The sequence below is a fragment of the Lissotriton helveticus genome, chromosome 4_1 (genome assembly GCF_964261635.1).
Source record: "Lissotriton helveticus chromosome 4_1, aLisHel1.1, whole genome shotgun sequence".
Taxonomy (NCBI): domain Eukaryota; kingdom Metazoa; phylum Chordata; class Amphibia; order Caudata; family Salamandridae; genus Lissotriton; species Lissotriton helveticus.
The window spans coordinates 448,267,367-448,284,411 of NC_136063.1; the positions used below are offsets into that span (position 1 = coordinate 448,267,367).

Consider the following 17,045-nt stretch of genomic DNA (forward strand, 5'->3'; position numbering starts at 1 on the left):
GCAGATGATGGTTTCAAACGTCGACTAGACAGTCCAATAGTTACAGACAGAGGCTGCACCTTCCTTAAAGCTGCAGTTCTGTGGGCATAAATAGATAGTGCCATATGTAAGTTCAAAGTATGCAACACCTTCTGCACTGTAAAAGTTGGACAAGGTAATAATACTGGCAGAATCAAATTCTGGGAAGAATGAAATTCGGATGGACCTTAGGCAAAAAAGGCAGGCTAGATCTCAGGATTACCTTCTCTGGAGAAAAAAACAATGAACGTGGGTCAGAATACAGACCACATCCTCACTTCTCCTCCTGGAACAGATAGCTACCACAAAATGTACTTCCCCAGACAAAAACTATAAAACCACTGAACGCATGGGCTTACAATTATATTACAAACATTTTATCACCAAAGATAAATCCCAAAATTGATTAAGGGAATGAATAACTGGTCTTTTCAGAAAGAAAACGTCTCTACGTAGTCTATAAACAAGTGTTTCTATATGCTGAAAATCATTTTCTCTGAGCACTCTTACTGCAGCCCAATGGCAACAAAGAGTAGAAGCAGCCATTACTATCATTAGGAAATCCAACATCTTGAGTGGATCACAAGTAACTCTATCTCAAGATCTCTTTACACACCAAACTAAAAAGAGTTCCAATGCCTTCCAAATAGTATTAGATTCACGAGGTGTCTAGACTGTTGGATTAAGCGGGCAACGTCTCTTGAACAACCCAAGGATTCTAGATTTAACCACTCAAGCCCCAGAGCCCTAGCTGGAGTCAAGACCGTCTGGACTGAGGGCTGGAGGTAGGAGGGATTACAGGAATTGGAGGAAACGCATAAAGCATCTGTTTGGGGTGTGTTATTGAAAACATATCTAATGCCCAAGGTTTCGAAACTGGATGGACACTGCACAATTTTGGAAATTGGGCATTCTCCTCCCATATGAAAAATGCAGCAATGGGATCCCAAACCTTTGCACTATCTAGAGGAAATAGTTGTGATCCAAATTTAGGGATGACAAGTGAGGGAAGAAGCGTCTAAAGTGATCCACAAGTAAATTCTCCCTTCCTGAAGATATACTGCATGCAGTGCCTGGAGATGATACTCTACCCATTGAACAAATCTCTTGCGCTTGATGGGCCAGTGATGGGGACCCCATCTCAATTTACTGTTTATATATGCTTTACTGCTTGGTTGTCAGATTGGATCATGACCACCTGATCCAACAACTCTGAGGCAAAATGTAGCAGAGCTGAATAGACTGCCTTTAGATCATTATAATTGAAAGACCTCGACAGGTTTTGACGAGCAAATATGCCCTGGATTTGCTTGTCTCCAGACATGCTCCCTACTCCCTCCTGCTGGCATCTGTTGTCAGCACCTTCGGTGTGGGAAGAAGAAAGGGAGACTCATTGGCCAAGGACAGAGAAAGAAGTAACCAACGTAGTCCTCACACTAACTGAAAGAAGCCTGGGGTCAATACCTCAAAGTGTTGAAATTCAGGATTCCAGTAGGTGGTGAGGTGATGTACTAACAGGTGCCAATGCAGTTGGGCCCAAGGAACAATTGAAAGGGTAGACGCCATGTCCCTCTGTATCACCAACCATTCTCTGCCTGATGCTTGTGAGTTCAACAGTACATTTGACAAATGAGACTGAAGTCTCTACTTTTTGTAGTCTAGAAGAAACACCTGTCCCAGGGAAGTACTGAAGATGACAAAATCTTCTGTGATGGGACAGACCTCGATTTATCTAAATTTATTAGGAAGCCTAAGTCTGCAAGGATCTTGCATACTGCCTGGAACTTCTCTTTGGCCTTAAAAAAAGGCCAAGAAGTCGATCAGTCATCCAGAGAGGACAACACACTAATATATTCTGCATTCATTTTACTCAACACTGGGGCTAATAGTTTTGAATAGATTCTTGGAGCAGATGCCTACCTGAACAGAAGCACTTGGAACTCATAATGGTTCTCCGAAACATGAAGTGTAGAATCTAAGGGGTTCTCTCTTCATTGGCACGGGTAGGAAGGCATCCTTCAGATCTACTGGGGATAGTAAGTCTTTCACTTTCAACAATGATAGCATTGATTCAAGGACCAGCATCTTGAATGATTGGTAGGGATGAACTTGTTGACAGCTTTGAAGTTGAGGGTGGGCCAGAACTTGCATGACGATTTTTTAATAAGAATGATGATTGAATAATATCCTTCTCCCAGCTCTTCCTCCAGCCCCAGAATAATAGCTGCCTTGTCCATCAACTTTTGAATCCTCCCCAACAGTGCTAATCAGCTAGCCTTTTCGTTGGAAGAAGAGTGCGTCAGGACGTTTCTTGAGGAGAAGAAGAACAAATTTACTCTGTAACCATACAAACAGACTCTACCACCCATTTGTCAGGAATTGACAATACCCAGCAAACATTCTTAAGTGATCCCCTACTTGAGAGCTGGATGATGTCAGATAGTCATGTTCTTGGACATTGGGTGGATTGGTTGAAGCAGGGACTTGCCACCCAGAGGGACCCACAGCCTGGAATGGGCTGAGCCCCTCTGTCTGTAGATGCAGGACAAAATGCTCTCCTGTTGCCAAAACCCCGTCCTCTTGAGACAGACTTAATTGAGGCTAACTGCTTCCTGTCCTCCGCTGATTTCTTCTCCATGTCCTCCAGCTGATTACCAAACAATTAAGTTCCTGCAAAGGAAAATGCATCAACATGGTTTTCTGTGTTGAATGCACCTTCGAAGAGCTCCTCCAGAAGTGCCTTCTCACTGCTATGTAAGCCTCTGACACTTCTGCAGCCACCCCTAGGTATCAAGCAAAATGTTCAAAATAAACCAGACCTTTTGTTTCATTATAGACAGATTGTCTTTAAAATCCAAACCTTCACAAATCTTATCTACCAAGGACTGAAAGTCTTTTAAAAAGGGCCGATTTATAGCTGGAATGTGTAGATATCCTGATGGGAATATTAGCAGCTGCATAGACCATTTGACTGCTGCTTTAACCTTCTTGGACACTACAGTAATAAATACAAAAATGGGTATGCCCAGACATGGTGCCCTGGGTTCAAGCTAGACTGACACAGGGTTAAGACTGATTTACATATGGCTGGGTCCAAACTGGGGTGGCGTAGTGGGCAAAAGAACGATGGATTTAACCCACTTCTCTTGGCTGGGAGAGAATGTTTGAATCATTCAGCATTCCGTCCATCATTTGTTGCAGTTATACTTTTCGCCCTAAGTGGGACTGGTATGCCCAGATGTGGGTCCCTTGCTCACTGTGCCACTAGATTCAAGCTAGCCTTGCTGATGAAGGGTGAAATACCCCAAAACCGGTCGCACGATGCTTGTTTCCAGTCCAGGGAGGACCAGGCTTGGCAGTTCGGTCTGGACTGTTCCCATGTGGCACTGGGTCAACACTGATTTGCATATGGCTGGGTCAAAACTGGGGTGGCATAGTGGGCAAAAGAATGATGGATTTAACCCAGATCTCTTGACTGGGGGAGAATGTTTGAATCTTTCAGCATTCCGCCCATCATTTTTTGCAGTTACACTTTTCGCCCTAAGTGGGACGGGTACGCCCAGATGTGGGTCCCTTGCTCTCTGCGCCACTGGATTCTAGCTAGCCTGGCTGATGAAGGGTGATATACCCCGAAACCGGTCCCAGGATGCTTGTTTCCAGTCTAGGAACTTCGGCAGTTCGGTCTGGACTGTTTCCATGAGGCACAGGGTCAAGACTGATTTGCAAATGGCTGGATCCATACTGGGGTGGCATAGTGGGCAAAAGAACAATGGATTTAACCCAGATCTCTTGGCTGGGGGAGAATGTTTGAATCATTCAACATTCCGTCATCATTTGGTGCAGTCCTAATGCATATGACTTTGGCAACCTACTTATGTTGAAGAGTGGTGTTCTGACATTTGTTAGCACATTGCGTGTCCTCCCCCGCCTTACATACATGGGGTTAAGACTTCACCGACAATAGCTAACATTACTACATTGCTACCAGAACCAGACCACCCGTTAAACTCGGTGATCGGTTTTGTCCAGTAACATTTTTATTAGTTACATCTCCCCTTTTTGAGGCGGTTCCATTGTCCCCTAGACGTTACAATATGACTTCTACATACTGCCACATGGCTGCTTCATTTTTGTGGGCATACACTTCACCCACCATTGCCTTGATGAGACCACTACGTTGCTATCAGAACCAGACCACCCGCTACACCTAGGGGGTCTGCTTTCACTAGTAAAGTTTGTACTAGCAACGTTTTTATTAGTTTTTTTATTAGTTACCTTCCACCAATTTGAGACAGAGTCCTGGCCCCCACACGCCACTTAGTGACCTTTTGTACATTGCAACATGGCCGCCTCACTGAGGTTGGCCGCAGTCTAGCATTGCAGCGAAGCCTCTCCGGACATGCCCCGTCTCCGCGCATGCGCGGCCCCTCTGAACTCCCCCGACACGTGACAGGGATTACGAGAGTGATTCCGCTAGTGGTTAAAAGACGGAGACAATTGCACGTACACCGCTCCGGCTTCTCTCTAACCATGACGTGCGGGTAGGTGAATTGGTGTCGTCCGACCTGCGGACAGGTAAGCTTGCCCCCCCCGGGGGGCTCCTGCGTGTAATACTGACCTTTGTGCAGCCTCTCCGTCGCAAACATTTGAGTGTGGGGTTGTTACCAGCACGGATGCGTAAAAAACCTTCTTGCTTGCCCTAGGGAGGATGGCCCTCATTGCCTCCCCGTGCTCTGGGTTCCTGCTGACACAGCGTGGTCCGCGTTGCTGCCCTCGCCATTGCCCAGTGCTACGGGCTTGACTGAGCGGACTCGCGTTCCCCTGGGTGTTACACGACCCTTTTGAGCACAGGCAATTGAGCGTACTTGGTGGTACCCCTATCGGGAGCAGTGAGTGCCTTGAGTAAACGTGACTTGGGGCAACACAGCGCTTCCTCCATGTTGTGCTTGCGATCCACGGCCTCCATGTCGCAGTGCACAATACATAGACCTATACCTTTGTCTCCCCTTCTTCCTAAGGTACCTACAACCTGGGTGCCAGCACACATGAGATGACCGTCAACGCCCGTCTTTGGTCTTAGTAGGGTGAGAACCTTGAAATACCTATAACCGTTGATTTTACTGTGACCTACAGTTAATCGTGCACATTGCCTCTGCTTACTTTTCCCTGATTTTATTGTTTTATTGAACAGAGTTGTTGTCCCCACACTTCCTGTTCTTTGACAGATATATAGTAACCAAGCTATGGTGACCTCCCACGACAACGGATTGTATCGAGAATTGACCCTTCGTCTTTTCTGTCGTCCTTTCTTAGGTCCCACTAAGGCATCGCAGGACCATCCGGCCTGCGTTCCTACTTCAAGTGGAAGATAGTATACGCCCCTTCCCTTGCTGTGTAGCACTAATTTTTTCTTTTTAGGTCCTGACGAATTGCTCCATAAGCATGAAACATGTCGACCTTTAGGTAGAACACACACTGCTGGATCCTTGCACCAGCGTGTATTTTCTCCTCACTGTTTTTAGTAAGGTAGTTAACCACATCATTAAAAATTCGCCGTGGATTTTCTACCCTTTTTTAATTATCACCTTAGCGTACGTCTACACTTCTCCTGAAGCCCTCATACCCACATGCACCAACTGGCAGGAGCAAAAATCTCCGGTAAAGAGCCACTTTATGGGTGCCCGTCAGACATTGCAGTGCCAGTCTGACGAGGAGCAAAACCCAAATGATGAAGCATGACACCTAGCTTGCTGGGTGTGTGAGGGTTTCAGTTCCGAAAGGGGGATTCCCCCGCTTCCTCCACCCCCTTTCTCCACTTTGCTTGGTTACACCATACTCTACGCACTTCTGGGGAACAGTGAATTTCTTATGTTGTTATAGTACTAGGGCTCTTACACTGGACCCCGTTAAAAATTGCTCTTTCGGTTCCCCCCATTGTTGACTACTGGCCAGAGATTCTCCCAGAGAAGCTCCAACAAGAGTGGATTGTGGTCTCAATGCGTTTTGGCAAGGTAGTCTGAGTGCACTACCCCTTGACATATTGGCCTCTTCATAGAAATACATCCAGCCGCACAAACAGGTTATGCGTGCCTGATTAATAGGAGCATTCCTATTTCTGGGGATTATGTGCTCTGCAGACATTAATTTCCATTCCCCTTTCCAACCATGGAAGGTCTTGGCCACTGCGTGCGTTGGCGAGGTAGGAAAGGGAGGGTGAGACCTGTCAAGAGATGCGTCAGCTATGCAACTGAGATCCCTCCCAACCACCCAAGGGTAATGTAGACGAGTAGACAGGCGGGGCGCGAGCAATATCAGGAAGGCTGGTGGTTCTGGGTTTGGGGTGTAGAGGTTTATTAGTGCCACATCCCTCCCCTCAAGCTTACCCCCAAACACAATGTAACACCCCACTGGGTGGAGTATCTCGAGTTGCGGCAGAAGGTACCCCCGGTAGGATCCTGCCGGAAGGACAACCTTTTCGAATCGCATTAATTTCATCTATTGTTTATCAGGTGCAGACCATGACATAATATGGCGTTTTTACACCACATTAGCATGTTAGGCCCTGCAGTCCCTGAATTCGGACCAATAGTCTTTTGTTTATTTTGTCACATTTTATATTATTTTCAAGTGATACTTTAAAATAGCTTCAATTTTACCAGCTTAAAATAGCATATAAATATCTGACGCACTCAATTTTTTCAGTGCTATCACAAAGATTAACTTATTCGCCCTCCTAACTCAAAACATGTTTTCCTAGCAGAAGCCGTTTGAAATTTGTAGAGAAAGTAGGTCTTCTGTTAACAATAAAACAAGGAAAGCCATAAATCGTTATTAGTGGAAGACTATTGGTTTGCATTGCTCTTATCAATCAGAATTTTCTTGGTTTTTCAGGTTCTGCTGAAATATTTATGATGGCACCCAAATTTCGACAAAAAGATTACCGAAAGTTTAGTGTTGAAGCTTATAAACCATTAGATGGTATTTGCGCTATCCCAAAAGATTATATAGAGTGAAAATGTACTTAGAAAAACAAAAAGGAATGCTCAATTTAATGCAGGTACTCAATCAGGCCGCATTTTACTCCGATCATTATTTTGCTCATTATGCAATTTTGTACAGGGAGCAGCCAGATGAATATCACAATTGGTCCTGACCTGATAGGAACAGTGCTCCCCCAACTTGCAGACCAGGTCTCTCCCCAAAACAACCCTAAAACCCCCTTATGGGCTTTTGTTGGTGAGATACTACTTGAGCCTGGAGGCCCAGTGAACATGGGGACCCACATTTGAGCATCCCTGTCACACCTACAGCGCTTCGCTTAGATAAACACAACAGCTATCGATGGAAGGCTTAGCTTTATCTCACCACATAGGAATCATTTCGGACGCATTCTAGTCTGTCATGCAATACTAGGAAGGGTCTAGCCATGAGCAAATCAGACTGGGCCTGCTATAATAGGAGCAGTGCTTATGTCATAGTGAAATCCATCAAAATCCAAGTATATCCTTTTGGTTTGTCATTTTGTGTAAATATTCTCTAAGGATTTCAGCCCAACTCTGTCCTTACATCAGGATCTTTGGAATAAAACTCAATGGGGCATATTAGCAAGAACCTCGTTAAAATTATCGCCATTTTAGCGACAGGAAACTGCAGCTAAAACAGCGATAATGGGCTTGTTAATATGCGTTATAGAATTCCAATAGAAGCCCAGTTAGATGTGCAGGACATCTAACCTGGGCTTCTATTGTAATTCTATAACGCATATTAGCAAGCCCATTATCGCTGTTTTAGCGGCAGGAGGCGATAATTTTAACGAGGTTCTTGATAATATACTCCAGAGTTCTCTGCATGAAAATGACACCCTGCCCCTTCTCATCTACACATTTTGATTTAGTTACAATATTTTGGTGCATGCATTTGCCTTCTGGACAATGTCATAGTGATATGATGCTGGCCTTTCATAATATATTACACATGCACAAAGTGTAAACATTCAATTTTCTCTGTGAATCAAGTTATGTGTTTAGATTTGGAAGTAATGATTCAGAAGTCATTACTTTTAGCCTCTCGTGCATAAAAAAGGTATCATTCGGAAACTACATGAAACCTTAATGTGTCCTCAGCCTCCTTCACAAATGGCACTCAAAGAAATGATTAACCACAAATAGTTGGTTCGTTCTATGCTGATCTAACTTGATTTTTTCTTTCCCCTTAGGAGCCATAATTGGAACCCTGGTTGCTTCAGACCAGGACTTGCCCGAGAACTTGCACTTCAGGGTCTTGGACCAGGTTCCTAAATATCCAGAAGATAACATGTTCAGCATCAAAGATTTCACAAGTTCCTTGCAGCTGACTAAGTCTCAGTTCCAGAAGAAAAGAGTATCTCAATACAACGTGACAGTGGAGGTGTCTGATGAACCTGTTCCGCCAAGCACCACAGGTTAAGAGCCTACATTTTCTATTTGTATGATAACTTGTACAGCTCTTAGGCTATTCTGGGGGATCTTCTTTTGCACTGTCTCTAATGTTTCTTCAAACTTTGAGAGCTGTGGCCTTTGATACTGAACAGTACAATCAAAGTGCACCTCACAAAAGAGTTATACTGTGTTCAACAAATATGTTTTACTACTTGTAATGCTATACCTCTAAGTATGTACTCAATTATCCTGACCAGGGTATGATTCAAATTGTTTAAATGTAGTGGTTTGCCCACTTTTGGCTGATCTAGTTGTCCAGAGGCCAAGCACTGCTGATGAGGTGTTGGGTTGGATACACCTCTCCATTTAATTCTACAGCTGGCAAAGTCAAGTTAAGGGCTTAGCGCTCCTTACCTTTGACAGGTTTCTACATTTAATCCTGGCATTTTTCTACCCTTTTGGTTGCTGGTTTTCACTCCCCATGCTCTGAATTTTAACAGGTGCAGTCCATCCATAACTGGGGCCATTTAGGTTTAAATCTAGCATTTAACAGGGATGGCTTCAGGTTGTGACACCAGCAGAGGCTGCATAGAAGAAAAAGACTCATGAATATACCAGGGTTGCAACAAAATGTAATAATTTATTTTATTTTATTTAATGCGATTTTATATAGCGCGAACATTGCCCTAAGGTGTCAGAGTGCTTTACAAAAGAACCAGTTGCGATACATAGGGACTTTGGATTACAAGAGTTACATAAGAGATACAAACAGAGAAAAAGTTGCAAAAGTACAAGGTGTAAAGTCACTCAAAGGAGAGATGTAAACAGGAAAAAATTTCACATGTACAAGTTGTAAAGTCACTCAAAGAAAGATACAAACAGATACACGACCAAGTGCTGTTGACACACTGCCCATAGATAAAGAAAGAGCTACAAAAGACACTTGTAAGAGGGTGGGGAGACAGAGAAATCTTAGATCTCAATTATGAGTGGTGAGTAAACATCTGACATCTGTCCAAACCGTTGTTTCGATGGATGTATGTCATTACTACGCATGCTTTTACAACGCATGCCTTTACCACTCAAGTTTTATAACGCAAGTCGTTTCAACGACTTGCGTTGGGGGCGCTGGATAGTGAATAGTTTAATTTACTATTCCAACTCCAGTCCCCGTGGATAGTAGGGAAGGAGTTGGATAGTAAATTAAACTATTCCCTATCCTACAGCGCCACCCAGCGCAAGTCGTTGTAACGCTTGCGTTGTAAAAGTTGCGTGGTAAAGGTACTGCGTGGTAAAAATTGCGTTGTAAACGCTGTTCCCCGTTTCGATGGGTGTCAGGATTATACATAGGTCAGAGAAATCCAACAGTTGAATTTTTCCTCTGATTCATTTTGACAGGTCAAATCTATTGAAATTTAGCTGGGGAAAAAGACTCTGGAAATAACAGGACATGCAGATTGTGGTGCGGTAAGCATCAACATCTGCACATTATGATTTAAGTACCAGATTCTGCATGTTATGTACCATTGTGAGGGCAATCCTCATAATTTCCTTTATTTATTGCATGTGATAACAAACCCCAGGGTATCATTATTCATTGGATGCGATAAATAACAATACAATTATGAAGAACTCATAATTGAGGCTCATGAGTACTGTTAGATCTGTCAGCCTTATGGTGGTCTTCCTCCAAACATTTAGCCTTACTCCTCCATGATTTTGTTTTATTGGCCTTAGCTCTCTGTGCGCTTCACCCCTGCTCAACAGTGCTAACGTCCATGTGTTCTCTCCTCTAAACATGGTAAAATTGGCTTACAGCCAATTGGCACATTTAATTTACCTGTAAGTTCCTAGTAAAGCGGTACAACATATACAGAGGGCTTGTTAATTAAATGCTACTAGTGGGCCTGCACCAGCTATTGCACCACCCACTTAAGTAGTCCTTTAAACAAGTCTCAAGCCTGCCAATGCAGCCTGTGTGTGCAGTTTTACACTGCCATTTGGAAATGGCAAAATAAACCTTTTGTGAAAGAACCCTGTAGGCACAACCATCAGTCAAATCTATGACCAGTTTCTTACAAGACACCACAGATTTCCTAGCCAAACTCAGTCAAGTCATCATTGACCCTCAAATACCCATTCTGTTGAGTACAATCGATGTAAATTCCCTTTACACTTCGATTCCCCATAATCTAGGAATACAGGCAGTAGAAGCGGCATTGTTGAAAACTGACAAACCACAAACTCTGCAAATTTTTCTAATGGAACTGATCGAATTCACTTTAATGCACAGCTATTTTAGATACAACAACAAATTCTACAGTCAATTATCCGGAGTAGCCATGGGCAACTGTGCCGCTCCGGCATATGCCAATCTGTTTATGCAGGGTTTCGAAAATGAACACATCCTCTCAGTACCACATTGGAAGAATCACCTGCAAACTTACCATCGTTACATTGACGACATTTTTCTAATTTGGACAGGTACAGAAGAACAACTCATTTTCGCCATCACTGATCTGAACAACATTGATGAAAGAATTCAATTCACCCACCAATACAACAGTTCCAACATCACTTTCCTGGATGTTAACATTACCAAGACAAATCACAAACTGGAAACATCCATGCACATCAAATCAACCGATCGCAACAATTATTTACATTATTCCAGTTTCCATCAATCCAGTCTCAAAATCCATTTACCCTACTCCCAACTTCTCAGAGCAAAAAGAATAGCTTCCACCAATGAATCATTTGAACGAGACAGTACCAACATCATGAAAAAATTCACTAAGAGAGGGTACCCACAAAGGATTATAAACAACGCTTACCAACGTGTTAATTCCATCGCTCGTTCCACACTACTGCAACCTAAAGAGAAAACAAGTGTGGATACACAACCTAACGTATTTGTCTCCAAATTCTCCACCAAAAGTCATCTGATTAAAAAATCCATCAAAACTCACTGGCAAATGTTACAATCAGAACCAGACTTCAATGATATTTTCAAAGACATGCCTATATTCGCATATCAAAGATCCAGAAATTTACGATCATTCATTAAACCACAGAAGAAGGAACCCACAATATTCAAAGGAACCATCCCATGCCATAACTGTCAAAATTGCCATAACATCATCCCAGGGACAAACATTAACCATCCCAGTTCTGGTCAACTTATCTCATTGAAAACCAATGCCACCTGTGATTCCACCAACGTGGTATATCTTTTAAAGTGTCCTTGTGGATTACCATATGTAGGAAAGACAGAACGCAAGATAAAAACACGCCTCAATGAACACAGAAGCAACATTAGGAATAAAAATGTAAAATCTTGCGTGTCTGCCCATTTCACGCAACTAAACCACACGAACAGCCAAATTCGGTTTCTGATTCTTGAAAATGTTAACAAACCGGAGGGCTTGGACCCCAAAAAATATCTTCTACAAAGAGAACTGTTTTGGATCTTTAAATTGGGAACGACCGTGCCCTATGGTCTCAACGAACGCCTGGAATTTAGCAGCTTTATATGACTTTGTGCATAACAGTTTGAAGTTTTATAGCCCGCTGGTTGATCAATTGTTTTGCGCATGGGTTCACCTGTATTGTACCATAGATGCATCCTAGTTAATTCTTGGTTATCCTTCTTTATTTCGTTCATGTTTATTTTATCTCCTCATTTCTGCTTTCTTCCTCAATTTATTGTTTCATATTTCACACACATGTCCTTTCCCAGTTTTATTTTTATTATTTTTTTGCCCTTCAGTCACACACGTCTTTTAGCCCTTTGGTGTGTTTACGTTAGTCTTTTGTTCATGTCTATCTGCTTTTACCCTCGCGTCCAGTCCTTTTTTCATTGCTACCTTCCTAATTCTTTAAACGCCACCGCGGTTCACTAATCAGTTTCACTCGCGTTTACTGGCGTCCTGATCACTGGTTTTCCTGCGGAGACTCGCCTTTCTACACACTAAACCTCGGTAAGCGTATTTGAAAACTAATGTTATTGCGCACAATTCGCAGGATACACGGGGCACTGTATTTCATTAATCGCATTTCTCTTGGTGACGGGTGTTTACCTTTTCACGCAGTCAGTTAAAATCTCAAGGACAACAGAGTTCACCGATCTTCCCATTTTTCAACCTCTTTTTGTTTTCACCCACGAAGCTCACTTTACTTTATCTATGCGTGCAGCATGTGTACCGTCACCCGATGCATCTGGTTTTAGAGTTCTGAAGCACTGCATGCCAGCAGTTTATTATCGAATCTCTTGCTTGTTAGTTTTTCACCCATTTCCGGTTCATATACTGATTCTACTCTCATTCTACTTGATTTTCAGCTGATACCCCCTGACGAAGAGCCTCCGGGCTCGAAATGCATTGGGGTGAGGAAATGTATATCTGATGTTACCGCATTGAATGGAACCATTTTGGATAAGCTCCATCTTATAAATAGATACGTGTTCATCACTTGACAATGATTTGAAAAATAGCCTGTGAGCTACATTTTTGAACACATTCAACTCAAAAAAAGAAAAAAAGTGAATAAAACTTTTTGGAACAATTCTTTTTGGATTACAGTGGCTCATTATAGCAGATAGGTGTGCTCAGGTCCCACCACCCTGTGCCTACAGGGTTCTTTCACATTGTTTACGTTCTGCTCTTTCTGGACAGTAAGAGCATTATCCTGAGCACCCTAAAGGACTTCTCGTTCAAATATACCATAAAGAACATTTGATTTATCTAGGAGTGCAGCGGAATCATAATTCATTGCAGTTATTCCCTTCTGTCCAATCCGCTTTTTGGCACCCACTTGTATAGCAGCATGTCGTATGCAGACATAGCAAACTTGACAGCAAACAAAGCTGACACTTTCGAATTTTCAACAGAGGACACGGAACGGATATACACTTTAGTTCAGGAACCGGAATGTGTGAGCTCTAGCACTGGATCAATTCAGTCTAACATTCGACAATTACTTTACGCAGCAAAAAGGGAGATCAACCAGCGTTTACATGCTAGTACGCTTATTCGTTACCACAAGGTATCAAGAATACCAAGAGGACTACGTATTCCTTTAAAATCCACGTTATGCAAGAACAACAGCAAATTTACTGAAAGATGGTATGGGATCTTAAATAAATGTTCGCTCGACTTGATTTTACTGATTGTTGAAGAACTCTCAAAAATGCTAGAAGATCTCACCATTGAAGTAACTCAACTTAAGGAGGAACTGAGTTCCAAACTCACTGGGGAAGAACTAAAACAAACCTTGGAAGACATTAACACACAGTTGGAAAAGTACACAAAAGAAATTAATGAACGTAAACTACGCAAATTTAAACGGGACACCGTAGATTATAAATTGGGGGAGGTGTACAACTGGGCTGAGATATATGCAGCCAGACGACAACAAAGAACACAACAAAATAAATCTACAGAAGGTGACACATCCTCTTCAGATGACTCCTCCCGCTTCCGACAACCAAGACCTCCACCTCGCCAAACCCCACATCAACAAGGAGGCGCCTCGGCGACCTTTCAACCACAAAGCGTGGCATCTACCAGTCAAATCACTATCCAAAGCACTGGACCAGTTCCTTTTTTAGGGGTAGGCACAGATGCAACCGGAGATCCCGGAGAACGCAATATAACAGAACAGCAACGTCCTATTGCACAGTCGACGAGGAGCCACAGAACTTAATTATAAACATTTCAAGCACGACCATTTCAACTACTCAAAATAGAGTTTTACAGAAGGGGATATCGTTTGTCCCGACCTACAACTTGAATGACCTTGAAATTCAGACCAGCCTGTTCAAATTCATGCGAAAATTGCGGCTAAGACATTTCTTTTCTAACATTTGTCCTACTCCATCCATTGCGGAGGAACATACATCCTTAGACCTACGTCCCAAAAGCAACTTCATGGCTCCAGTGAGCCATAAAATATTGGACTTGTTCGAAACTTTGGTACAAAAAGATCTTAATAAAATTGGTAAATTGCCCATAAGACACAAGCAAAATCTGAATAACCAAGAGAAAATGGCTTTAAAGCAATTAGCTACCAATGAGAACATCACTATCTGCTCCGCAGATAAAGGCGGATCCTTGGTCATTATGGACAGTCAATTTTACTTGGACAGCGTACAAAAACATCTTTCAGAGACCAACATCTACACAGAAATTTCATCAGACCCTACCAAAGAATATGCTGCTATTCTTCAGTCAATCGTTGAAAAAAACGTGTCCTCAGGAATTATTACCACCAGAGACCGCAACTATCTTATCAAGAGTCATCCCAGTGTTCCATACCTATACATGATTCCCAAAATTCATAAGCATCCGACAAAACCACCATTCAGACCAATTGTTAGCACCATAAACTCAATCCATGAACCAATTGGAACCTACATTGACCGTCATCTACAACCATCAGTCAAATCTATGACCAGTTTCTTACAAGACACCACAGATTTTCTAGCCAAACTCAGTCAAGTCATCTTTGACCCTCAAATACCCATTCTGTTGTGTACAATCGATGTAAATTCCCTTTACACTTTGATTCCCCATAATCTAGGAATACAGGCAGTAGAAGCGGCATTGTTGAAAACTGACAAACCACAAACTCTGCAAATTTTTCTAATGGAACTGATCGAATTCACTTTAATGCACAGCTATTTTAGATACAACAACAAATTCTACAGTCAATTATCCGGAGTAGCCATGGGCAACTGTGCCGCTCCGGCATATGCCAATCTGTTTATGCAGGATTTCGAAAATGAACACATCCTCTCAGTACCACATTGGAAGAATCACCTGCAAACTTACCATCGTTACATTGATGACATTTTTCTAATTTGGACAGGTACAGAAGAACAACTCATTTTCGCCATCACTGATCTGAACAACATTGATGAAAGAATTCAATTCACCCACCAATACAACAGTTCCAACATCACTTTCTTGGATGTTAACATTACCAAGACAAATCACAAACTGGAAACATCCATGCACATCAAATCAACCGATCGCAACAATTATTTACATTATTCCAGTTTCCATCAATCCAGTCTCAAAATCCATTTACCCTACTCCCAACTTCTCAGAGCAAAAAGAATAGCTTCCACCAATGAATCATTTGAACGAGACAGTACCAACATCATGAAAAAATTCACTAAGAGAGGGTACCCACAAAGGATTATAAACAACGCTTACCAACGTGTTAATTCCATCGCTCGTTCCACACTACTGCAACCTAAAGAGAAAACAAGTGTGGATACACAACCTAACGTATTTGTCTCCAAATTCTCCACCAAAAGTCATCTGATTAAAAAATCCATCAAAACTCACTGGCAAATGTTACAATCAGAACCAGACTTCAATGATATTTTCAAAGACATGCCTATATTCGCATATCAAAGATCCAGAAATTTACGATCATTCATTAAACCACAGAAGAAGGAACCCACAATATTCAAAGGAACCATCCCATGCCATAACTGTCAAAATTGCCATAACATCATCCCAGGGACAAACATTAACCATCCCAGTTCTGGTAAACTTATCTCATTGAAAACCAATGCCACCTGTGATTCCACCAACGTGGTATATCTTTGAAGGTGTCCTTGTGGATTACCATATGTAGGAAAGACAGAACGCAAGATAAAAACACGCCTCAATGAACACAGAAGCAACATTAGGAATAAAAATGTAAAATCTTGCGTGTCTGCCCATTTCACGCAACTAAACCACACGAACAGCCAAATTCGGTTTTTGATTCTTGAAAATGTTAACAAACCGGAGGGCTTGGACCCCAAAAAATATCTTCTACAAAGAGAACTGTTTTGGATCTTTACATTGGGAACGACCGTGCCCTATGGTCTCAACGAACGCCTGGAATTTAGCAGCTTTATATGACTTTGTGCATAACAGTTTGAAGTTTTATAGCCCGCTGGTTGATCCATTTTTTTGCGCATGGGTTCACCTGTATTGTACCATAGATGCATCCCAGTTAATTCTTGGTTTTCCTTCTTTATTTCGTTCATGTTTATTTTATCTCCTCATTTCTGCTTTCTTCCTCAATTTATTGTTTCATATTTCACACACATGTCCTTTCCCAGTTTTATTTTTATTATTTTTTCGCCCTTCAGTCACACACGTCTTTTAGCCCTTTGGTGTGTTTACGTTAGTCTTTTGTTCATGTCTATCTGCTTTTACCCTCGCGTCCAGTCCTTTTTTCATTGCTACCTTCCTAATTCTTTAAACGCCACCGCGGTTCACTAATCAGTTTCACTCGCGTTTACTGGCGTCCTGATCACTGGTTTTCCTGCGGAGACTCGCCTTTCTACACACTAAACCTCGGTAAGCGTATTTGAAAACTATATTGCGCACAATTCGCAGGATACACGGGGCACTGTATTTCATTAATCGCATTTCTCTTGGTGACGGGTGTTTACCTTTTCACGCAGTCAGTTAAAATCTCAAGGACAACAGAGTTCACCGATCTTCCCATTTTTCAACCTCTTTTTGTTTTCACCCACGAAGCTCACTTTACTTTATCTATGCGTGCAGCATGTGTACCGTCACCCGATGCATCTGGTTTTAGAGT

General features: G+C 42.3%; 1 protein-coding gene across 1 annotated transcript in view; it reads left to right on the top strand.

Moving 5' to 3' along the window:
* CDH17 (cadherin 17) overlaps positions 1-17,045 on the top strand; it is a 408,277-nt gene that overhangs the window by 273,160 nt on the left and 118,072 nt on the right. Inside the window, exon 10 of the mRNA XM_078687034.1 lies at positions 8,234-8,458. Coding sequence (XP_078543160.1) covers positions 8,234-8,458 — 225 coding nt within the window. The remainder of the gene's footprint in view (positions 1-8,233; positions 8,459-17,045) is intronic.